This window comes from Podarcis filfolensis (genome assembly GCF_964270895.1).
Source record: "Podarcis filfolensis genome assembly, chromosome: 3".
NCBI lineage: Eukaryota > Metazoa > Chordata > Lepidosauria > Squamata > Lacertidae > Podarcis > Podarcis filfolensis.
This window is the reverse complement of record NC_139606.1, coordinates 70,565,089-70,591,162: the sequence shown is the minus strand read 5'-3', so window position 1 is coordinate 70,591,162 and position 26,074 is coordinate 70,565,089. Positions and strand designations below refer to the sequence as shown.

Below are 26,074 nucleotides of genomic sequence, written 5' to 3'. Positions count from 1 at the left end.
AAATCTGATTGCCTGTGGAAATTAAGCCTGGAGGAATGGATGGTTTCTCTACAGGAAACACTTGATAATAAAATTGAACAGTTGGATTCTACTTTGAGGGCTGATATATACATGTAAGACCTGAAAATCAGCAGTGATGTCTAGCATAAGATGATGGAGATACATTTTAAATAGCTTCTTTGATGCCAAGCTTTATTTGTAGCTCATATTAGACCATACATATCTTTAACAATCTATATGTTAATACAGTGGGTTGGGTTCAATACAGCTAGGATGAATCGTGACCTAAATTTTATTGCTGGCACTTACCTCCTCAAATAATTCAGGCTGGATTCAACAAACTATGACCTCTAGCTATGGTTTTGCAATTTTTCTGTCATATTGCCCAGGTATGCAAAAGGAGGGTGCGGACAGTTGAAAATGGATTTAATCATGGCTTCAATTTTTCTAACTACATCAAACGATGCTGGTAGAGAGAGAGGGGGGAAATATATTTTTGTGGTATAACTTGTCTAGAGAGGAGGACTGGGATGAACCATCACAGGATGCTTACACTAAATAGGGCTGTTGTGCTTCTCCAGGGTTTCAGAAAGAGGTCTCTCTTGGCCCTTCCTGGAGATGCCAGGAATTGAGTGAGACCTTCTCCATGCAAAGCAGATGCTCTGCCACTGAGCTAATGACTCTTCCCCAGGAGAATCGTGTCCAAAACCTCTCTGTAGCAGACACTTCATTTATTTAAAAGGCTTAGTAAACTGCTTAATATTTCAAAAATATCCAATGGTGCAGAGTCTAAAATATAAGCAATAAATCATTCAAGGAAAAACAGAAGCTCAAAGCAATAATACAGAAATATGAAAGCAAATGGAACAGAAATTCAGACACATAAACCAGGGTCCCTTCTTGTGGATCAAGGAAAGCATGGGCAAAAAGATAAGTCTTCAAAAGATGTTTGAAACAATTCACAATTGCTGCTTCATATAAGGCAGAGAGGGAAAAGCATTCTACAGTTACAGGGGCCACAGCAGAAAATGCCCGTTTTTGGGTCACTGCCTTATGAGACTCTGTATGGTGTGATAGCACAAGTAGAATTTCTCCAGGTGGTATAAATGCTCTTACAGTCCAGGTGGTCTTTCAGGTAACATGACTGAGTTGTTCAGGGCTTTGTACATTAAAAGGATGTTGAACATGGCCTAGGAGGTGATCAGTAGTTGTCAAGTACCTCAGGGTGCATGGAGGGCTTCCCAAAAGATAACCCCCACCCCCTCTAGCTTGAATTAGCCATGGTGGGCAGGGTTCCAGAGAGCATGGTTCAAAATGCAGCTGCAAGGTTGCTGACCAGAGTTGTTTTTTATTTGAGATTGTAAGCTGTTTTGAGGCAGAAGTATTTTTTAAAAATTCTTGTTGCCCCAAGACACTCTCCTTGCCCCGTTGCTAAATTTGTGAAATTCCACAAAATTTCATTTGAAAAAAATGTAGGAAGGAACTAGGAAACCTCTGGTCCTCCAGATATTGCAGGACTCCAAGTCCCACCAGCATGGCCCATCATCACTGAAGGTGGGAGCTGTAGTCTGACAACATCTGAAGAGCACCAGATTTCCCATTCTTGATGTAGTGAGAGGGAATACAGTGACTCAGGTGGGCAAAAATGTTACATAACAAGTTGTACTATTACTGCTGATAATAATGTATATCTCCAAGTTTAGTCAAAGCATTTCCAAGTAAGCGGGCAGCAATAAGTTCTTGGGTAGCTCAATATAAAGCCTTTGAAAGTGCACAAAAAATTGAATATGACCACTGACAATAGAGCAATGTGAGTGTCTCTCTCCAATATCTGCTTTCTGTCTGTGTGCTGACTGACTGAACCCACTGCCCTTTTCAGAATGCCTCTGGCGAAGTCGGAGAAAAGACCTGCTATTCATGATAAAAGCTCTTTGGGCTCAGACTCCTTTGCCAGTTCTTCATCAAGGCTGTCCAGATCCAGTACGCTTGGTCTCAGTTAATAGATCAACTCTGACCTTTGTGGGAGAGAGCGAACGGGGAGCGGGGGTGAGAAATGTATGAGAACACTTTAAAAAATATTTCTGAATGAGGTGCTAGGCCACAGAGGGGAAGTTATGATTCTACATGCAATTTAATCATACTTCCTTTTCCCCGACTCGGTGCATGAGGCTTTGGATAATAAACTAAGTCTGAAAGAGACTCTTTGGGGGTCTCAGGTGTGATGCCCCAAAGGTGACCAGGAGGGCTTGACTTCAGTGGTAGGTGGGGATGGGATAAGGGAGTGAGTCTTAGACTTGAACCCTCCCTGTGTCTTAGGGATGGGAGCATGACAGGACTGAGTATTGGAACAGGCTTGAAAGTCAAACAAATCTGTTATAAGTGTTTCAAAAAATAGGTTGTTTAACAGCGGGTATTTTGAATCAAGCTAGAGGGAGAGTTGATGGGTGAGTTCTCTCTCTCTCTGTCTCTCTGTCTCTCTCTCTCTCTCTCTCTTTCACACACACACACACACACACTTCTAGCATGTTAGCCTGTTCTTCGAAGTACTGCATAGAAAATAGAGGGTTACTTCATTGAAGCAAAATGCTAACTGCATACAGACCAAGAGGCTGGATAGTTTGAGAGTTAACTGTACTACAATGGATTAAGTTCTTTGAGGTTTGTAGCCAGCCTGTTAATCAGCAAACAAATATTATCTGGATTTAATTTTGGGGAGAAATGTTACTTGTATATTTGGTAATCATGCTTTTTATGGCAATATTGTCCTTTAAAAACAAACAAAAAAGGATTCTGCACACAACGTACATCTATTGGCTGCTTTACAAGAACTAATAATTTCCTTTCTGTTAATAACTTGCACAGCATTCTACACAAAGAGCACACACAATTAGAATTCAAAAATAATTAGCAACATTTTTTCCAAAATGCAGATTAATTACTAATGATGAAAGTTATAATATCTGGTCTCTGGAGACAGCAATGTAGCTAACTACAACTTAATGGAATATCCATGTGTAAGAAATGTGGTAGCTTCTTACGTGTCATAATTTCCTTCCCTGCTAATAAAAGAAGCTTGTCGGAAATAATAGCACAGGTTCGGTGGGAATTGCTTTGGGCGTAGCAGGAAACTCCGCCAATGGTGTTGATGATAGAAAGGGCTTAATATTGCAGAATGATACCTATCCAGTGGAAAGGAATGTTTCTGATGGCAGAGGCCTCAGCTGTGCCCAGACAGGTGGAAAGTTACTGCTAGTGGTTCTCTTGCCAGCAGAAGTAGGCAGAAAGCCATTATATGGCACATTTGAGAGATGGGGATCTGCTGCACTCAAAGCCTTTGCATCCCCCAAGGGACTCAATTCTTTGTTCCCTCAGCTATGCCAGCCTGGAGCTGGCATAGTAAAAAAGAAAGAAAAACTGCTCTTACACACACCTGTTCTGTTTTGCCTGGTGCAAGCTCACAGGGCTTGTGATTCAGCAATGGATCCATCCCTGCACTGCTCCCCAACCCCACTTAGGATTGCTCTGTAACTCCCCAGAAACTAGACCCACATTATATCAATTTAAACTTCATATCTAAATCATATTAATGATTAAATGTCTAGCAGTTCACCGTAGTTACAGCGTATTCTGTTACAAATCTGTTTATCTGAAAGGGACTCGAGGGCCATTAGCTCCACTCTTGCCATGGGAATGACATTAACAGTGCATCCTACAGTTTGAAAGCATACCAGCGTGAGTAGATAAATAGGTACTGCTGTGGTGGGAAGGTAAACAGTGTTTCCATGCACTCTGGCACTTGTCACAGTATTCCATACACCAGAAGTGGTTTTGTCATGCTGGCCACGTGACCCGGAAAAACTGCATGCAGACAAACACCAGCTCCCTCGGCCTGAAAGCGGAGATAAGCTCCGCACCCCATAGTTGAATTTGACTGGACTTAACCATCCAGGGGTCCTTTAGCTTTACCTTTTACCTTACTCAGAAGTAAGCCACATCAAGTTCCATGATAGTTATTCCCATTTAAGTGAGTGCATAGGATTGTAGCCTACAAATATCTAAATTATTCTTAACAGATGTATAATTTTAATAATAATGGCAGAAGGACAAATTATTGGAGAAAGTTGTCTTTTTAAATTCTCCAACTTTAAAATTCATATCAGGTTCATGATACAGAACCATATCTTTACCAGTGGTATTACACCCCTGCAGGAATAAAAAAAAGATGTTCAAGGAAATGTAGGTGATAGCAATGTGTGAACACAGATTTTATGTGCATTTTGGTGAAACTGCAAGTCATTAACCATTAGTATTGACACCAAATCCCAAAGTCAGTGATCCCAAAGTCTTGATAAATATCCAGATAAATGTTATTAGGGCAAAATAGAAGGAAAGGAAGAGATTGTGTGCTTTCATTCTTTTATCCTTTTTACTGGGTTTTCGCAGCATTAGACTTTTTCTTAGACTCTTAGACTCAATTTCAAGTTGGAATTCAGAAAGAACAGCACAATAATAATATTCTACAATATTCTAAAACACTTCTTTTGGTCATGATTGAATCACCACTTTGCAAGACAGACTTAAATTATCTGTTTTTATAAAATACTCAGAAAAGGGGGGTGTTGTTTTTCACATCACAATATTTTATTTTGGGGGAGAAGCAAATGTTCATGCGATGCATTGTCAGACTCCAGTAGTCAACACCACTATAATATATCTGTTCTGGTCCATCAGTTGTTTTCAATGCAACATGATGTAGTGCAGTCGGCAAGTTATTCATATCATGAAGAACAATGTGGGCATGAGTTTGTCCTGGCAATGGTTCTTGCTGTTTACAGGTCTGACAAATTTTGAAAATACCTAGTTGAAATGAATAGGATCAAATTATACCATAGAGCTGCATTCCTACTGTCAGGGAAGAGTTAGAGTTAGAAGTTTCCAGTTTCCCAGAGGGAGAATGTTTTCCCCAAGGTGGGGAGGAGAGCAGTGAATCTAATAGAAGAGAGCAACAGGAACAACGGGGAGGGACAGGATGTTCACAGGAAAGGCAAGAGTTCTAGCTCAGATTCGGAGGAGGGGAGATACAAGCCAGCTCTAGTGAGGAGGTTAGAAAAAAGAGCGGGAAAGCGAAGGGAAGGGCGCCTTTGCCATTTTGAGGGTGGCTGGTCACGGAGAAGCAGAGCTCAGAGGGTATCTGAAAGAAGTGACTCTGAGGAAGAATAGTTAAAGATAAGAACCATTTATAAGTTTGTTTGTTGATACACAAAAAAAAGTTATAAAAGAACAAGAAGCGTTTGTGTGGCGATCTGAAGAGGACAACGACCAGTCCTGACACCTGCTTGCTAGCTATACATTAAATGACTGTGTAAAAAAACAAAAACCAGTATGGAGGCAGTAAACTATATATTGGCGGGGGGCAGAATCCCTTTCATCAAGAAAAGTATATTCCTTATTAAATGTAGCACACAGCACAGTGTGTCATGACAGTAAACTCTGTTCTTTGTTGCTGGGATATTTATGTCCTCTGTTTACACTTTGTCATACCCTTAGCAGTAGATATAATTCTGTTGGGTTTATAACACTTTGTACAGAACTGTACAGAAGCTCTCCAGTGATGTACTTTTTAACTGGGTAACTTTTTATGCTTCTGTAATGTCTTTTTGGGAGGAGGGTGTCCCCACTCCTTCTACAATAGTTAAACAGCCACATAAACATCTTCTTTTGATAAGCAACATTTCTGCTCATGTTCTGTTTGTATTTCCATATAAGGTTATAGACCAGATTCTTGATACTCTCAGAGCTTAAAGGTGTGTTTGGTGATGGTTTCAACAGAGTTATGCTTTATTCACAATGTATTAATAGAAATAGAGCTGGAAGAGTCTAGGAGTCTGGCTTTCTGTCTCTGCCTAGTCAAAGGGCAATACCTTCTATTCTCTGGATTTCAGCTCAGAAATTCATTAATCCTGGACCAGGGTAGGGAATTGATGGCCCTCCAGATATTTTTTGGGCCGTAACTCCCATCACCCCTGACCATTTCCTATGCTGGCTGGGGCTGAAGGGCGCTAAAGGCAGCAACATCTGAAGCGTCACAAGTTTTCATTCTCTGGTTTAGCTTCCACTGCATTCATGTACTGCCTTGCCTTGGTTCTAACATGCTTCCCAAGCTAGAAGTGGAAGTGTACATATGTTACCTTGATTAGCATCTGGATGTGGGAAAATCCGCTACTCAACAACAGACTCTTGTGAGTAAGGTCTGAGAGAGGAAACAGCCTCCTGCATGTGGATAAATCCTTGTAGAATCCAGGACCTTTTTATTTCTGTACCAGTTTGGTTCTCCATTAATCCCTCATTCCTGCAAGAAAACCATCACAGAATCTATGCAAGTGCTAATGCATTCTCTTTCTTCAGATGATGTCCAAAGAGCAAAATATACACCTTGTACAAAGATACTGTGAGGCATCCTTCCTAAAGCATTCCTAATGAGCATCCCCTTTTTCCACTGGCAGTAGTGATTTATCTACTGCCTCAGACTTCACTTCGACTAAGATAAAGAGAGGACATGAAGTGCAAGTATGTAATCTTCCTTTTATCTCTTCTTCAATATTGCAGGAATTCTACTTTAAATGTGGAGCACACCCAACCTCTGACAGTGAGACATCTGTGGCACTGAACCTCATTACAACAAATAGTCGGTGCATATCATGTATAACCTGTACAGATGTTCGGTAAGTCAGCTTGAAGAATGCCAAGCACAGTATCCTGGCAATACTAAGACTGCATTTTTAGGGTGTGCTACTTAATTTTAATTCTGTTTTGTTACAATGGAATATGAATCACACTTTCCACAATAGAGTTTCTGGGGGTTTTATAACAGAAATCATTGTGTTGATCCTGCTACTGAATCAATTGGCAATATGCATTACATTGCTTTCCCTCATCCAATCTATTAGGGACACAAATGTTGCGTACACATGCAATGATCATTTTTGCAATTCTGGAATAAAAACATTTAAATAATAATAATGTCAAGTGGTCCACTTTTAAATCTGGGAGGAGACAGTGGTCCAGTTCAGGGAATCATTTTAAGTTTTATAAACCCAGTGTATGAACCTGGGAATTAGCATCAAAGCACTCTTTCCTCACACCATATCCTGATTTGGGTGTAATGTTCAAGGCTTGTATTGTGCTCGAGTTCCCCATTAGGTCCATAAAGACAGCATGTTTATAGTTGTATACTGGAACTGTTCCATACTTAGTGTCAATTAACAAGCCAGGAAACCACAACTCTGGCCTAATATAAGCCAATATCTTCATGCTTCAGCCAGTGTGTGGTAGGAGAGGTAGAGGGAAAGTGTTGAGCCCCAAGACATACTCCCAACTTTGTAAACTAGCATGTATGAAGCCTTGAATGATTAAAGTGGTCTTGAGCAGGGACAGGGAGAGAGAATTTCTGGAAAGGCATACACAGTTTAAAAATAAATAGATGTTATTTTTTTCTCCATCTCAAGCACAACACAATATAGTCCATTAAACTGTTTCGCTGTGCTGCTGGTGCTGCCTTGACTGTCTGCTGACAGTACTTTGCTGTAGAAAATGAGCCTTTCTGATAGGTTAAAAGATAAGTCAGCTTTGAAAAGAATAGTGGGATGCCCATCACTTCACAGATATTTGAGAGTTATAAAACTGTCATCTGTCTCTCTTACAATTCATCTTTCAGGCACACTATGCTGAATCACTTCAATAGCTTGTGCCGTCCATTAGGTCTAGAGTGTCACCCAGCTGCTGGGACAAAAAGTATTGAACACATTCCTTCTCTCTGCTTTTTAGGATGATATAGACAAAAAAGTTACTTTTGGGTACTAAAGCTCATCCTGGGATAATTTGGTCATCTGTGTGGGGTCTATGTTTTGGTAGATCTGATTTTTAAAAAGCAATATAGAGGAAAGGAGTTGGAGCTGTTGGTCTTTTTATTAAAAATAGTCTGCCATCCAAGTAATAGAGAGAGAGATTTTTCTTTCCAAAAGGTTCAGAAAAAGGTAACTGCAACGAACAAGGGGCTGGAGAACTTGAAAGCATGTAGTCATATTCCCAGATTTAATTTTACAATTTCTGTTAAGCAGGTTTGCTAAAAGTGAAAATCAGGACAAAGTTGTTGCTTGGCATTTTTTTTTTTAGTAAAAGCTACAATAATTTGAGTTTTGGAGCTTCTAATGGCATTTTGGGCACAATTTAACCCCTTTTTTTTGCCCGATTTCCAAAAAATAATCCAGGGTTCCATTTTTGGAGGCGAATTCCAGGACATGTCCCGGAAAATCTAGACGTATGGCAGCCCTAGCTAAATCCAGAGTTGGTATACCATGAAGTATAATGCCTTTTGGTGCTTCCTGCTTAACTGCAACAGAAGGAAAAACTGGGAATTGTCAGTTGTTAACACATGCACACATTTTCTCTTGCAGCATGCAAGTTGATGATATTTTAAAGATGGTCCTAACTGGTTCAGCAAACAGCAAGCACTTAAAACAAATACTGAATATTGTGGTCCCAGAGGAAATACATTTTTGTCAACTATTTCCAATGGTTTTTAAAATATATATTTTTAAAAGAAAAGCATCAAAAGAGTTTGGCATAACCCCTAGGCACTTGAAAATCAGGCTCAGAAATCACAACAGTGTTAAGCAACATGAAAACAATATGGGAGAGCAAAAGGGCCTCATGTTATCTTTCAGGAACCAGGTTGTGTGGTGTACAGTTCCTCAAGGCACTAGTATTGTTAGTGTTCCAACAGATGCACAGGTATTAAATATACATAGGATTTATCAGAGAAGAAGAAATTTACCCTTATTTACCAGAGAAGAAGAAATCCCTAGGAAATTGAAGTTTTCATTGTTTTATATTATCATGTTACCTTTTAAAAAAAAAGCAAAGTCCAGAGTTCATAAGCCTGAACATGGCAGAAAAATAACATAAAATAAAATTGCCCCAATGAGAATTTTATTAAGAATCATGAGAGCTTCTGTTCATCTTTTCTCAATTTGCCAAGTTTTAAGGGATCCTTACTTTACTAGTGATAACCAGGATGGCAAGCCTCAAACAAGTGGAAAGCTTTCCATAACTGCATAATTTCAGGCTGATTCATATTGTCTTTACAAATCTGTAAGGTCTGAATACCAGTTGTATGTTGATAAGGGAGCTCTAAGGAAAATGCAGAATGTCAGAGACATGTCGGAATCTTCCCGGGGCATTGATAAGAAGTACACTACCAGTATGTGGGGAAATGTTTTACTGCCTCAATCTCACTTGCAATGTATATTGGGGTACTAGAATGTTGCCATGTGGTGTTTCAGGAGAAGAACATTTTTATCTCTTTCCCCAGATAATTTTTTTGCTTTTAAAAACAGTAATTATTAAACAAAAACTAAGAAACTGATATCAACGGTTTTAGAGTTTATCTTATAAACCGAGCCAAATTGAAATGTGTCTCATGGTGGTTAAGTTTTCCCATGCCCAAGCCATGTGTTGTGTGTGAGAAGAAGGGCACTTATTTGCTTCTCTAGGTTGGTTTCTACTGGGGGGGGGGGGGAATGCACAGGACTATTTTTTATCCCATTACATTAATATAGCCTGGTGTAAAAAAAACCCCAAACCCATCCCATTTGTAAGATTCAGGGCAGATCCCAAGTATACATTTAAAGCATATCCAATGCACATTTAAAATACATGACTTTGCCCATGGAATCCTGGGAACTGTAGTTTAAGAGCATTGGAAATGTCAGTTCTTTGCAGGAAACTAGAGTCCCCACGATTCAATGGGGTGTGTGTCATGTTCTTTAAACATGCATTCAATGTCCTTTAAATATATGGGGTGGATCCACCCTGAGATAATCTTATATCTCCAATCGTGAACAGAATTAGAAGAAAAATCAGAAATCCACTGAGGTGAGGATGGATGGATGGATTTATTTATTTATTTATTTATTATATTGCCTTTCATCCAAAGATCACAGGGCAGTTTACAACGTAAAAAATACAAAATGAGAACAAAAAATACATAGTAAAACAAAAACAAGCTAATAATCCCACTCCCACAAACACATTTAAAAGGCTATAGAATGTTAATCAGTCAAAGGCCTGGTCGCTGAATTCTGCACCAGCTGAAGTTTCCAAACCGTCTTCAGAGGCAGCCCTATATATATAACATGTTGCAGTTAACCCTCATAGTTAAATAAGTTTACTGCCACTACACAAATATGTAGGAGTTTTCTAAGTCATTGTTCCCTAAAGGAATAGATCATCAGTTGTCACTTCCTCTTACATTATGCCGGTAAACTTTAGCAGTTTTGATAGTTTATGTGAATAACTGGGTAATATATGCAGTGTGTTTGCAATGTGTGTTGAATTTGTATTGAACATACTTTAAATGTACTGTGTGGATCTGCCCTCAGTTGGTGTTCTTGTGTGTGTGTTTTACCACTGGCATTGGGGGGGTGTGTGTGTATTTTCTTTACAGACTGCTTTACAGAAAGAAAACTATAATAGGTAAGTGGCTCAGATTTGTGGACATTGTTTATTCATTTGCATGTGACAATAGATTAGAAGGATTAAATTGTAGCTCTACTTCTGTGTAAATTCTGTGAAGAAAAGTGCCCCTGGGTTGGATTTAAACCTTGTTTTTCATATAAAGGCTAGGGAGATCCAGACATTGCCATGGGAAGTGTGAATTATTTTCGATGACCTTTTTTGCTTTTCATGGATTCCATTGCTTGCTTATTCCCTAACTGAAAAGAGAGCACTACCAGGGCAGCTTCATTTGAGGAAACTCAGGAAATTCTTTTCATGCATGTGGGAAGATATTTGAGAAACCCTGAACTTAAAACATCCAGAATTGGCTGCTGATGGACATGGTATACTGAATGAGCTGCTCAAACGAAGACTGCTTTTGTTGTTAGTTTAGGATGTGATCCCACCAACATATTAGTCCAAACCACAACACATCAAGCCTGTCGTCTCAACTCATCCTATTGTCTCATTAAAAATGACTGACCTTTAAAGTCTGATTCTGTTGCCTATTGAATGCTGTTGTAAAAGCGAACAAGGAACCATTTTTTCTTTGGCTGGGTTCAGAATGCAGTGCTAATGAATTAAAAGGCTATCCACATGTTTGGAAGGAGACATCTCTGCTGTAATTTCACTTCTGAGGGATTGGCTTTATAAGATTCAGTAGACAATTGCACAGATTAAGGGTGTGATACATTCAGAGCTTCTCTTCATAGGTGCGTCCTCCCACAGTTTCTCCACCCAGCATGGCCATCACTTGTCCTTTTCAATTGTATATGCCTTACATGCTGCTGTGTTTGTTTTCCTTGAAAATTTCCAGAAAAATATTGTACTAAGAGCTTAGCCACTTGAACTAGTCTGCCTAGAGAAAAGCCAAACATATCACTTTTTATCCGCCTACAAAATAAATGGGATTTTTTAAAAAAATCAATTAAGCGAAATGACAAGTTAAGCATCAAAGAATTGTTACTAATTGGTTTAGGTCTTAAAGACCTGTTCAATCAAAGCAGAGTGCACAGCTATTAATGCTTATTTTCAGTTACCTACAAAACCCCATGATAAGACCTTTTATTGATGCTAGTACTTTGAAATGTGGATTTGGTATCTCTAAGTGACCTTCCTTTCTCCGTTGGCATGCTCTGTAGGATCTGCACACAAGCAGTTATATCAGCAGGGCTTCCCGAAAGTGTTAGAAGCCCTTGTGGGTGAGATGCGTTGTCGTGTCTTTTTATCTTACTTTCACTGCTGGTACATTGAAACACTCACTGTCAGTGATAGAGCAGCATTGCCTTTCCTGCCGTTCTTTCTCTGAACCTCTCAAGGAAACGATCACACCTTCATCCCAATGCCAGACTTCTTAGTATCCACAACCAAACCTCTAAGAAAACTTTGAGATTAAATATTCATCTATCTTCAAAACCATTTTAGCCTGCTTTCAGCCGAAATAAGCTCCCGGAATGACTTACACCAGTAATAAGATGATGACTCCCAGACAGGAGCCTGCAGCTGCTGAGCTTGTGGTTAGTGTGGAGAGGGTTTAACCATGAGCCTGGGTTCCGGCAACAATCTAAGCCAAATGTTTAAGCTAAACCTTGACTTGAGTCATCACAGCAGCTAAAAGGGCCAGGGAGCAGAAAGCAGCTGCAAGCTGCTCCCTAAGATCCCACATATTCATGTGTTCACACTTAGTGTGGCTTGTGAATCAGGCCATTCCCTGCCCTCAGGCTTGCAATCTAAAACACATGGCACACAAGGAATATTAACTAGCTGGGAGGCGAAAAAGTGCAACTCAGGCACGCTTCTTAGTTTCACCTTCACATATTTGTGGAAGTGAATAATGCTTCCCAGTGGCTCATTCTTTGTTGGCTATAGGAGCAGGAACTTATCTTAACTATTAATTTTTCAACATGTTTCTCTGTAGATCTTTATAAGAATCCTAAAAAGACCCCCTTTGAACTTCCGCTATGTTTCTAAACTTGCAATTGATTCTGGGTATTTCACAGACAAGTGTAAGGGATGAACTTTCTTTTGAAACCAGTCGGTGTGCAAGTAAATGTTTTAGTGCATTTCACTTCCACTCTGTTCATAACTTTCAGGAGAAGCCTGGCTTGTATTGTGGGCTGCCAGCTCCAGTCAGTTACAAATTTTATGCTTAACCATTTATGAACCTTGCTTTTAAAAAGTTTTTACTTAGGACTCAGGTTGAAGTGCAGTGTTTCTGAAGTATCAGTGTTTTCAAAGGAGTGATTTCCACTTGGTGTTCTTGGGTAATGCTCATTGAAAGGTTCCTAGGCAGTGGACAGTTGGAGAGATCAAAGAGATGCTACCTGGTACCAATCATTGTGCTTGGAAGAATCATCCTATACAGATCAGTGAACTCTTTTAGTGGCATTGTAGTCCAATGGATAGAGAATAGGCTTCAAACCCCATCCCTGCCATTTTCTTATTGCATGGCCTTGGACAACTCATATATAGATCATAATTATAGTGACTTACCTCCCACTAAGTGCCTTGTAATTTAAATGCTCTATAAACATTGTATGGTAGTAAAAGTTACAGAACTGTTTTAGAATATATCTACAACTCAGCACTAATCAGGAACTATACAGCTTAACAGTATCAAATATTTGGGCAAAATAGCATAGGAACTGCTAGATAATCTACTTTTGATTTTCAAGTATAAATTACAATTTAATTGGCCTGGAAATTTGTGCTGGAAAAAAATAACCCGATTAACATTGTTCTATTTCCCCACCCACACCTGCATTTCCAGCTTCTCTCTCCTTGGATTAGTCACATGAGTTATCTCACCTAATCAGAAACTGCATGGCATTGCCATGATGCACAGCCAATCAGATATATCTATGTGATGATGTTGCTGAGAGCATGAGGAAAGTGCAAATAAATCATGGATCAGTACTGAAAATCACTGAAAAAGGGAGGGTCTGCTGAAAATGTGGGCGAAACAACCATGATCTCTGAATACTTTCTAATATCTGTTGTGTAGATATTAGAGTATCTGTTTAGGCTGACTCACATGACAGTGTTCATCATATGAATACTTGGTTATATGAAGCAATGGTCGCTACTAGATGAAACTAATTACTAATCATGTTTCTTATCATGTACACACAATATCTTCATATCCATGGTGGTGATAAGCACCCCAAGTACTAGAGCATGGGTAGGCAAACTAAGGCCCAGGGGCCAGATGTGGCCCAATCGCCTTCTAAATCCAGCCCGCGGACAGTCTGGGAATCAGCATGTTTCAACATGAGTAGAATGTGTCTTTTTATTTAAAATGCATCTCTGGGTTATTTGTGGGGCCTGCCTGGTGTTTTTACATGAGTAGAATGTGTGTTTTTATTTAAAATGCATCTTGGGTTATTGTGAGGCATAGGAATTCATTCATTTCCTCCCAAAAAATATAGTCCGGCCCCTCACAAGGTCTGAGGGACAATGGATGAGCCCCCTGCTGAAAAAGTTTGCTGACCCCTGTACTAGAGTGATTTCCTCCTCTAATAACTTCCCATTCATCTAATGTTGTGAATCAGCAATAGGAACACTAGCAGTTAGTGGCTTGTATCACCCAGCAACTTTGCACTATTGAAAAGTGCTTCCATTCTTGCAAGATGGTACTGTCCATTTTTGCCAAACCCCTTGCCTGCTGTAGCCCCCCCCCATGCCATATGTCTCATACTATTCTGGAGGGACCCCAAATCCTCAGAATTAGAACAGGGAAAGTTGCATTTGATAGGGTGGAATTGGCAAAAATTAGATAGAACTGTTTTCCACTAGCCCAGGGCCATTGTTGGATACATTCCGTGTCAGATCAATATGGTCATTTTTATTTAACTAATTATTCATTGTTGCAGAAGTCCCAGTTTTGACAGAGTAAATCCTTTTAATGTGTCCCTGCTTCTGTTGCTCATGGCCAGACTCAAGGTGGAACATGCTCAAGGCATTTGCCACCCTCTTCATTGGTGTGTTGATTTCCAGCCTGTGGAATTAAAGCAACAATGAAGGCTGCAGTCCTAACCCCACTTACCTGGGAGTGAGCTCCACTGAATTCAGTTGGACTTACTTCTGAGTAGATTGCAGCCCCAGTTACATTTTTTGCTATCTGCTTAGCTTTTGTTCGTTAAGTTCAGTTGTCTATAATAAGAGAAGTAAGCTGATCTGAAAGGAAAAAGAAAGACAGTGACACAGAGAAGTTACAAACAACAATGGAAAATAATGAGCCTTTCTACTTAGCATCTAGCTTTTTTGAAGCTGACAAACGATTATCTATGGTGCAAGAGGCACAATGCTATCAAAAAGCTGCTTCTTACAAAATGTCATGCTGGTGAACAAAGATAATTGATAATTGTGTAGGTGGCCAATTAAGCTGTTGCTTATCTAGCAGTCTTTCAAGATTGAACATGGCCATAACTTTCAATATATGTAGTGGAATAGTTTGTTTTCAGGGTAGGGGAAAAGCAGCATTTTATTTTTTTTTGCCTTGTTACAATAAGTAGCAACACTGCACAACCATGAAACAAAACTGTATCAGTATATTGAAAAGCAAATAGGATGCTAGTCAGGGAAGGACTTGCACTGTGGGCCCCTACCCAAGCAGCTGAGAGGTTTTGAAGTTTCCAGAATGGTGCAGAATGGTTTCCAGAAAGGTCATGTAGCCACATGAGATCCCCATTCTGCAAAAATAACATAAGAAAGGGCCCCTAGTTGCTGCTTAACCTGCCTGGACCCTGTGATCAACATCTGAGGCTTTTCTTTGTGTGTCTCCTGCAAGAGATATTTGGGCCTTTTCGCGGTGGCTCCTCAATTGTGGAAAGCTATCCTCAAGGCAACTTAGCCGGTGCTAACTTTGTTATCCTTTGGTCACCAGCTGAAAATATTTTTTATTTTCTTTGGCATTTGGACAGCACTAAGGGTTTGATTTTCAATTATTTATTTTTGGTGTTAATTCCTTTGTGGATGGGGTGGTTATTTCATGCTATTTCATGATTTTTAGTATGCTTGTTTGGTTTTAACTGATTTTTAAATTATATTTTGTATGCAATTCTCACTGTAAATTGTTCCAGGACTCTCTTTATTTGTGTGAACCAATACATAAACTGAAATTTGTTTTAACAATGTGCCCAGGTTACTTAAATCCCATTGGCAACAGTGTTGCCAGTGTTCTTTCTCCCTGCCACTTCTCCTTATCCAGTGTAAGGACTATGCACAAATGAAAGCAGGCTCCAAATGCATCTCTTTTGCTGTATGGGAAATCATCTGAACAACTGAATTCATTTTGTATGTTAATTTTACTATTATATGTATTTTTGGACACTTTAGGATATGCATTTATATATTTATTTATTTATTGCATGCTCTGAGTATGGTTCATGTTGGCTAGCACCCTGCAGTTAGAGTGTGAGCCTAACCACACCAAGTAGGGAGTTAACACTATGGAGGACAGTGTGTTTTGCTGGTATGTAAAGTCTATAAATTGTTTTTTAAAATGTTGATCTTCTTACAGTAACTAAATAATGGTAGAGGCTGGTACAATACCTGCAAAAAACATTCAGAAGTATGTATTTAGTGCTTTAGTAAATTATTTTTATGATAGTCTATTAAAGCTTGGTCATCAGCAACATTTTAGAAAAACCATACAACTCAGGCAATTTGATAGCTACTATTCACTTTGCATTTGTTTTTGCTTGATTTTGAAGAGTAATGGTATGTTCTGAATTTTGGAACTACATTTTCAGTTTTGTCAGTTACAAGACCATATGGATGCACATTTTGCCCTGGCAAAGAAGGGTATAAAACCTGTTTAAGGTCTGAGCTTCTTTTTCATGTCACTCTGTCTTATAAATGAGTCTTTCTTTCTTTCTTTCTTTCTTTCTTTCTTTCTTTCTTTCTTTCTTTCTTTCTTCATAAACCATGGCATAGGTGATACTGGTGATACTATTGTACTGAGATGACAATGGTGAGAGAGGAAAATGTTCACTTAAGTTGCCCTGCTGTTACTAATAAACAGCCCATGCCTCACTGACAAATTCTGAGTTAAAATCCTGTCATCACACCAGTGCAGGTGACCCTCTATAATACCGGTATATTGTTGCTCAGTATTTAAAAAAACAAATACCTGTGGAATACACACACTCTCTCTCTCTTTCTGGGACTGTTAATCACCAAGTTCTATATCCCTACAAACAATGACTGAAATAGTTACTTTGAGGATATATGTAAGGTAGGTCTTGGAGTACAACTTTCATCAGCCCCTGTCAGCATAACCATTCAGGAATTATGGGAGTTGTGGTCCAGGAACATCTGGCGGACACCACATTGGCTACCCCGGACCTAAAACAGCTGAAGAAGCTTTAGACCAAAGTGCCACCGCTGCAATTCACAAGCCTCCCATTCCAATCATTGGGACAGCTCACAAGCAAGTGTACTGATGTTGGTGCATTAATACTTCAACCAGGCACAAAACTGGCTGCAATCCTGTACACGCTTACCTGGCAATAAGTCCCACTGAATTCAGGGGTGCTTACTTCTGAGTAATCACCTCATTGCTGTTCCTTGCACAGTTGACTGGCTGAATGGAGTTGTAGTCTTGAACACCTGTAGGGCACCCAGTTGTTGGAAGCTCTTGTGCAAGCAATGGTCTGTCTTCACTGGCTTGGTGAGAACATAACCAAAAGTATGTGAAGTGTCTCCTTGCCTACCCCTGAATCTAGAGCCCAATTATGACACAAGTGACTGAGAACATTGTGGCAGAACTTGCACGGAACCCAGGATCATCATCCTAAACTAACTGTACATTGGCTGATGTCCCTTGTGGATTTTTTGGCTGAGAGAATTAGACGTGCTACGCATTCAGTTCCCCAAATTAGAATCTTGCAGGCATTCTCTAAGGTGCTACAGCACTTTTTGCAGACTTCAAAAGCTAGTTTTACATAACTTAAATATCATCTCTAATTATTTTGGAGCATTTTAGACTTTAGCAAATGTTGATGTCAGTAGGGGGTAGGTTTGCACTCAGTAGGGTTTTCCATTAAGAATTCTCTCTTTGTGTACACGGGCGAGCACACACAATTTTTTGTCCAAATATCAAAGTGACAAAAAAGGACCAGCTTTTTTCCTGCAAGTCACATACATTGGTATTTTCTTAATGGATGTTTCTTGGTTTTCCTACTACTGTTTTCTTAGAAGAGAAACAACACAGCAAATTCAGTTTCTTCCCTCAAGGCATATTCTCTGTGGCCTGTGCTACAATATCGCCAAGCATCTGGCAGGAAACAGAGCCAGACAATTAAAGAGCTTTGCAGAAAGCAATGCAGTCTGCACCGTGTCTTAGAGAAATGTTATCGCTGTGAAGCTGGTCAATTTGCTCTTGTGTGAGGATTTCTGAATTTTGCTCCTGGAACGGAGGAATCCACAAGTCAGTGCAGTGGCCAAAACAGAGGAGGCTGGTCACTAGGTCATCTCTCTTGGTACGAGCAGAACCAAAAAAATACAGCTCTATCAAGGTATTTGATGCTGACTCCTAGAAATGTGAAATTTCACGGTGTCCAACTTTTTCCCTCTAATGCTTTTGTCTGAGAAGTTCACCATCCCACCAGCTTCAGTAGTTGCCAGCTGACAGTGGGCCAAACAATTTGGCAAGATGGGCTCTCTTACCCTATTATTGGCCTGACATGTGTATGACAATTGGAACATTTTTTAAAAATCACTCCTTGGGTGAGGCTGTGTGGTAAATCATAACGTGTATGGAACCCCATTTGGTCAGAAGCATCCAGAAACTAGCTTTTGATGCCCTAGTAATGGTGCATTACAAGTGCTATATGGTGTTCTAAACTGAAAGCATATCATGTAAGAATCAAGGGACTGTTTGGCTCAGTTAGGCTAAGCAGAGATAAACTAGTTCATTATGCATTGACCTGCACTCCCCCTTGGCTACATTTGCACCATGCGGTGGATGGAGATCTTTTGTAAAACCAAGCTCCTGACTTTGGGCAGACTTTGAGCACCCCCCCCCCAATAAAATAAAATAAATACAAGGGGGAAGGGGATCTATTACAGCAAATTCTGTGTGAAGAACCTTAATATCTTGCTAGCAGCAGTCCAATTATTTTAATGTTTTCAGAATTAACAAAACTAGTAACGAAGTAGAATTTTTCTTTCACGATAAATGCTCCATTTTCAACAGCAGTCTATATATAATAGTTTTATATTGATAGATATGCTGTTATGCAATAGATATGGTGTTTTGTGGAATCTTTTTAAAAATCACGTAATGAAATTAGAATTTATTTTAAAAGAATTACAGGCATGCTCAAGCAGGAAAAAAAAATCAGTTCCATCCATGTATTTTATCAGATGAAGTTTAAGCACTTAACTTCTCCATTTGAAATAAATGGAGACTCTGAAAGGATTATGCCTGGTGTTAAGAACTTTATTATCAGACTTTTTAGAAGTATGCACTAAGTATTTTTTCCTTGGCATTAATTTTCCAAGGCATAACAGAGATAAATATTTCTTTTGACTTTTACTTTCAAGATTGCAATGTATATATATATGTATATATATGTGTATATGTGTGTGTGTGTGTGTGTATGTGTATGTATATGTATATATATGAGTGTGTGTGTGTGTGTGTGTGTGTGTGTGTGTGTGTGTGTGTATATATATATATATATATATGAATATGAATATATGATTCTTCTTTTCTACATCATCAGACCTTTGTGGTGGCTTCAGTTCAAACAATTTCATCTTCTCTTTTAGTTCACAGTTTGGTATAAACCTCAGAACACAATTCAACAGTTCTCTTTAGTAGTTCCATCACAAGACTAGTAAATTAAATCAGAAGTTAAATCCTGATGGTTTCCCATTTTCTTTGTATTGGTCAATGAGTCCAAAGACAGGGAACAAAACAGATTTACTGACAAAGTCTGTATCTAACATATTTGGGAAGATTTAATTAGCAATCCTGAAACACTAATTTGTTCTTAAGATGGCTTTTATTGCATGATTTTCACACAGCTTTGGCTTTCTTTCTCTATTCTCATTCATAATCCCTTTCTGTCATAGTAATGAGATGGAGGAAGAACACTGTAGAAGAATACAAAGGAGTGGGCTAGAGATCAGAGACCCCCTAGAGAAAAAAATGCTAGTTGTATTGAAACTATTGTAGCATCTTTTGAAATGCCTCAGGAGTTTTGTTTGTTTTAGATTTTGCTTTGGGCTAAATTTGGGTGGTGGTTCCAAAGATGACGCACCACAAGCATCCTTACTTGGATTAAGTATTTTATTGTAAAGGGCTCATGACTTATCTTGCAGGTTGATTTCCAAGACTTTTAAGTTGTGCTTATTGAACCATGGTTGGTTACATTGATCACAAACCAAAGTTAATCTTTGTCATGTATGTATCCTAAGGATTAAGCAGAAAGAGCCATAAACGAAGTATAGAGCATCTCTGCTTTTCATTCCGAAAGCCTCAGGTTCAACCCTGGGCATCTCCAGGTAAAACTTGAGAGATGCCTGCTTGAAATCCTGAAAGGCCACTGAGTTCAGTGTAGACAATCCTGAGCTGCATAGACCAACGGTCTGGGTTTAGCATAACACAGTTTCCTAATATGTGCCCTTTTTTTTTTTTTTTTTGCTTTTTGTGGAACATTTATGACGTGTGATGTATTAAAAGTAAAAAGTGCTCCTAATAAATAGGAAACACAAATGAAATGCAAATTAAAGCATAAAACCATTAAAAGGGGTAAGGTGTGTACCACTGTTTGAATACATCAAAGCTTATTGCACCTCCCCAGTTAAACATGTTTTAAAAACAGTGGCCCATACTGTCTTAAATGGCTGGAGTGAACAAGAAGGCTTTTATCTACTTGAGGAAAAGTCTACTACACCGATGATGCCAGGTTATTCCATAACAGGGGTGCCACTGTTGAAAAGGACCTTTTGGGGGGGTGTCACCCACTTCACTTGGTACACTTTAACTTTTTATTGGCACATATGTGAATATAATAGTATAATAGTAATGGTTGTCTGCTTCTACAGTAGAAGACTTCAGTGCTACTGAGGCATTGCTTTTGTGCAATCAGCTGGAAAGTATATTAAAATGGAAATTCCATGGAGCACTTAATATTGAGCTGATTTATCCATATGTGTGTGTGTGTGTGTGTGTGTGTGTGTGTTAAGAAATTTAGAAAGTTTCTTAACTCATTTATATTCAAAAGAATCTCAAAAGCAGCATGTAATACAGTATATGAATACTCAGATTTGGAGGGGGGGCCCTACTAAAATGATATACTATTCCCAAATGAACAGCAACCAGGCTAGGATAATCCATCTTGGAAAATCTGGTAGAAGAATAAAATGTCTTCAGTGGGTGATGAAATGCCACCAGAAGGGAGTTTCGTAATATTGGAGTTGCTACACTAAAAGGCCTGCTCCATGTCACCATAGTTCTGACCTTGGGGCCATGTGGGACTACAAGAAGCTCCTCCCCTGATTACTATAGTGACTGAACTAGTTTGTGGAGATAAGGCAATCTTTCAGCTACCCTGGTTCTAAGTTGCTAAGGTCCTTATAGACCAATATTAAAACTTTCAACCTGGTATGGTAGCATATTGACGGCTTGCTCAGATCCCTCTGTGCAGGTGTGATGTGCTGTTGATAGGTCGCTCTAGTTAGCAGCCTAGCTGCCACATTCTGCTCCAGCTGCAGCTTATGGACCACATCTAAGGACAGCCCCACATAGAGTGCATTATAGTAATTGGGCCTGTTAGTCAGAAGTTAGTTCCATTCATCAAAGGCTCCTTCTCATTTACAGATTTTGCCCTTCCACTTGGAATCAAGTATGAGAGCCAGGGTGGTATAGTGGCTAGAGTGTCAGACCAGGACTTGGGAGACCAGCCTCATATAACCAACATGTTTAAGTCTAACTGAGGGGTCAATACCATAGCGTAAGCTGTCCTGCCAGGAGAAGCTCACTTTGAGAGGGACTAGGTAATCAAGTCTTTGTTCCCCAAGTCTACCAGAGAAGTTCAGTGTGTGAAGAAGCTAAGCTGGTTGTTGCAGCTTAGCTGCATGGCTCTTACAAGCCTTTTTTGAGTTCCTATACCAATAATTTATTAACTTTCACCATTGTAACTAAGCCAAGTTTTACTGCTTATGCTTTCTGACTGATGCATGGAAAAGCACATGAATCTTTGAAGGGTTAGTAAGTAAATCATTTTAAACTTACTAAACGTGTGGTCTTTTTCTATGCTGGGGGAAGAGGAAGGAAATCGCAGGGGCATATCTTAAAAGTCTAACAGCCTACACTTTCATGCTTTACTTTGCTGCATATTTTGTGGTTTTAACCAAAGATTACTTGCCTCAAACTTGGATCTTGGCATCCAGGAATTCTCCTTTTATACCTACTTTTCCTTGTCAACCACCACTATTCCTACTTGGCTGTGGAGTCCACTGGGTGACCTGAAGCCAGTCATAGCCTCTCAGCCAAACCTACCCCACAGGGTTATTGCAAGGATACAGTGGACTGATTTCTACAGTAGTTGCAATTGCTGGACACTTTTCAAAAGCAGCCAGATGTATGTTGCTTATCATAATCTAGCCTAGATGTTATTAGAGCATAGATAATAGCTAGAAATATTTCCTAGAGAATCTTAAATTAGTTCACCACTGTAATTCCTTTTTTAAGAAGGTGAAGTTTTCTTCCTTTGAGTAATGTTCTCACTTAGTTTAAACTAGCTATGAGCTGGCTCTGCCTTGTATGTTGAGCTTAGATTTTCAAATGCTTTATTACAATGTGTCACAATAAATGAAATGCTTCTTCAGATATGTGAGATATGGGGTGGGGGAGTGGGCTGCTTAAAAGACAGAACCCGGTGTCCATGTGCCCCTTGCTTTTATGTTGCTCTTTTATTTTATTTTGTTCTCTTGTCTAAAGGAAAAGTGAAAAATATTGCTTCCTTCATTACCAAACAGTTCTTAAGCTCATGAAAAAAGAGCCAGCAGAGAGTCTAGAAAAACCTTTGAAATCCCTTTCACCCTATCTGTGCTTCTAATTCTCTGAAAGAAACTTAGACAGCAAGGTTAGGGAAAGTGAGGAAAGGGGATAGCAAGGAGAATTATGACTTTAAATGAGTTTCCACTATCTGCTGTGATGATATAAAAAAAGTGTTTTGCTGTCTTCTGGCATCTTATTCCAGCTTTTCACTTTAGCAATGTTCCATGGTGCTGTGTTTCATAGATATTGGAACAACAGTAAGATTGGGGGGGGGGGACCTCATAGCCTGATCCACACATTCAGTGTTTTCACCTAAAGGTGCAATGTTTGTGTAGATTCAAGGTCATGCAATATGAACCAGGATTGACCCAAAACATTTTGCTGCTGGAAATGAAGCACAATATATCACTGATCCCATTCAAAGCTCATTGGACTGGCAGTTCAGTCCTACTTTAATACCAGGTTATTTTATCCCCACCAAGCATCTCAGGTTCCAAAATAAATGAATGTCTTACAGTACCTGCTGGTGGACAGTTTAACATGGTAGTGAATTAACATTTCTCTCTTGTTCATCATGTTAAAGTACGAATGTAGAATAGGAAACCCAAAGTCTCATGCTGTTCAGTCTTACTGTAGCACCACGCGGGTGGGGGGGGACCTCTAGCATAAGATGTTGAGCCAGCATAAGGGTGCTCAGGGTGTTAGAAGATGGCCCTTCTCCTTGTTTAGCCCATGCTCCAGCTACCGATGTACATAACACACAGGCATGAGTCAACTCACAATAGGTTTCCTGTAGTAAGATCCAGGTGCTTCGTAAGGCAATACAGGACCAGAACAATATGTGCCCTCCTGATAGTTCCACCACCCTCAGAGGTTTAGGGGGATGGCCCATGAGAGAACATTCTCTGTGGCAGCCCCTAAATTGTGGAACACTGCCCACAAAAGAGCATCTGGCTGGCAACCTCACTTTGTTTGTTTGTTTGTTTGTTTAGTATACTGCCCTTCAACCGTAGATCTTAGGTTGGTTCACAACATAAAGCTTTCAGTAAATGCTGAAGATGCACTTCTTTGCCTTGACCTTTGACCCCCCGACCTATGTTTGTAGTAAAGGTAAAGGTACCCCTGACTGTTAGGTCCAGTCACAGACGATTCTAGGGTTGCGGCGCTCATCTCGTTCTATAGGCCGAGGGAGCCAGCGTTTGTCCACAGACAGCTTCTGGGTCATGTGGCCAGCATAACTAAGCCGCTTCTTGCGAACCAGAGCAGTGCACAGAAATGCCATTTACCTTCCCGCTGAAGCGGTACCTATTTATCTACTTGCACTTTGACTTGCTTTCAAACTGTTAGATGGGCAGGAGTTGGGACCAAACAACGGGAGCTCACCCCATTGCGGGGATTTGAACCGTTGACCTTCGGAACGGTAAATTGTTTTAAACTGTTTTTAACATTGTGCTATTAAATTGGTGTACCCTACCCTGGAGCATTAGGGTGAAGGGTGGGATAAGGAGGAGGAGGAGAATATATATATATATATATATATATATATATATATATATATATATATATATATTGTTCTGGGACGCGCAGTTTCTACAGCCCATGATAAACAAGTCCTCCCGCTCTTTTTATGTCCTACTATTACAAGTTGCCAGGAGTGATCAACTTGGTTCTCTAGTTTAAAAACAGCAGTTTCTGCACAAGACATAATCCTTCATTCATCTGATTTTTATTTTCAGTTGACATATTTTATATGGGAAAATGGGTGACTGTGTTTCTGTTGCATCCCACATTCCTCCTAGGATACCTTTGTTTCAATTCTCTGGGGATTCAATGTATGGGGTGCTTTATCCTATTTGGGCGAAGAGGTGTAGAAGAGCAGTAGATCAATACATAACCCCCCCCCCGGAATGTTTCTCAGACTGTAATCTTCTTGTTATGAAACACCCCCTCATGATGCTTAGATGTACTCTTCAGTGAGCTCCAGATCTATACAAAAAGAAAGAGTATTCCACTTACTTTCTGAACAAGGTGACCTTGTAAATGGAAGGTGAGTGCCACATTGCAAAGTGGCATATGATTGGATGTCTGTAGTCAGTGCTATGGAATGCTGGGACTTGCAGAATCCCAACGTGTTGCTACAGCAACCAGCTGCGAGGGAGGAGGATTTAGTTGAGCCAATTAGGCAAGGAAAGTTACACTGCTGAGCGGGTCTGTGTGTTCTCTCTAAAAGATAGTGGGTCCCTGTGCACTACTGAGGAAACATGCATTATAGCTCTCTCATGCCAAGCACACCAAAACAAAGAAGCTGCTCAGCATTTCTGTGTAAGGAACACACCTTTGTACTGAAAAGCCACACTCTTTTACTCTTGATTAATGTGTTCAGAATAACTATTGGCCCTGGTTCAGTATTCATAGTCACCAAAATAGATTGGAATCTCACTTTTACTCAAAAGCATAAATTGAAAATGGCAAAATTGTTTTTAGTTTGCTGTACTTTTTCCTAGTGCTAATGTTAGAATAACAACATCTTCCGCTTCTGCACCATAGAATTGCTGATTGAATGTACTTTATGGTCTGTAATTGTATTTCTTTCTCCTACCTCAGCACTCTGGTACTCAGATTCATTTGAGAGTTTGATTGACATTGTTACCCCCCTCCCTTTTCCCCACTCAGCATTTGAAAATAAAAGGAGGGAGGGACTGTTGCACGCAGATGAGCAATCTTTATCTGCATCCAGGTGCACCTCTGTGTTCTTCACAGTATCTTCAATAATGCCTTATAGAAAAAGGTAATTTCACATCAACTTTGGAAAATGGCAGTTTTGTTTCTCCTTTTTACTCTGTATACATTTTGAAAGTTAAGAAACTTTCATGATAGTTGCTTTTTAATATATATATATATGGGGAGAGAACTAAAAAAATAATGAAATACAATGAAATAAAGTAAGTCACTGGGATGCGGCTGGTGCTGTGGTCTAAACCACAGAGCCTAGGGCTTACCAATCAGAAGGTCAGCGGTTCGAATCCCCGCGATGGGGTGAGCTCCCGTTGCTTGGTCCCTGCTCCTGCCAACCTAGCAATTCGAAAGCACATCAAAGTGCAAGTAGATAAATAGGTACCGCTCCGGCGGGAAGGTAAATGGTGTTTCCGTGCACTGCTCTGGTTCGCCAGAAGCAGCTTAGTCATGCTGTCCACATGCTGTCTGCGGACAAACACCGGCTCCCTCGGCCAGTAAAGCGAGATGAGGGCTGCAACCCCAGAGACATCTGCAACTGGACTTAACGGTCAGGGGTCCCTTTACCTTTAAAGTAAGTCAGTATTTAAATTTTAGAGGATTTTAGAGGATAGTTGTTTTCTCTGGTCTCAATCCCCTCAACCCCAGCTCAGAGAAAGTGTCAAAAGAGGAGGAGGTAATGCTTTGGGAGATATTGCCCTCAACTCCAATGATTGTCCAGGCCAGGGAATTTGGCTTTATCTGACTTACGGCACACACACCCTGCCCAAT

At 39.8% G+C, this 26,074-nt stretch overlaps 1 protein-coding gene and 1 long non-coding RNA gene across 5 annotated transcripts in view; one reads left to right on the top strand and one right to left on the bottom strand.

Annotated features, from left to right (window-relative positions):
* LOC310759091 overlaps positions 1-14,616 on the bottom strand; it is an 84,108-nt gene extending 69,492 nt beyond the window's left edge. Inside the window, exon 1 of the long non-coding RNA XR_014546208.1 lies at positions 14,600-14,616. This is a non-coding gene — a long non-coding RNA (uncharacterized lncRNA). The remainder of the gene's footprint in view (positions 1-14,599) is intronic.
* Positions 1-26,074, top strand: part of PRKN (parkin RBR E3 ubiquitin protein ligase) — a 610,775-nt gene that overhangs the window by 296,322 nt on the left and 288,379 nt on the right. For all 4 annotated transcript variants that reach the window (XM_083605872.1, XM_083605873.1, XM_083605874.1 and 1 more), the window contains exon 6: positions 6,607-6,722. In XM_083605872.1, the coding sequence (XP_083461998.1) occupies positions 6,607-6,722 (116 nt within the window). The remainder of the gene's footprint in view (positions 1-6,606; positions 6,723-26,074) is intronic.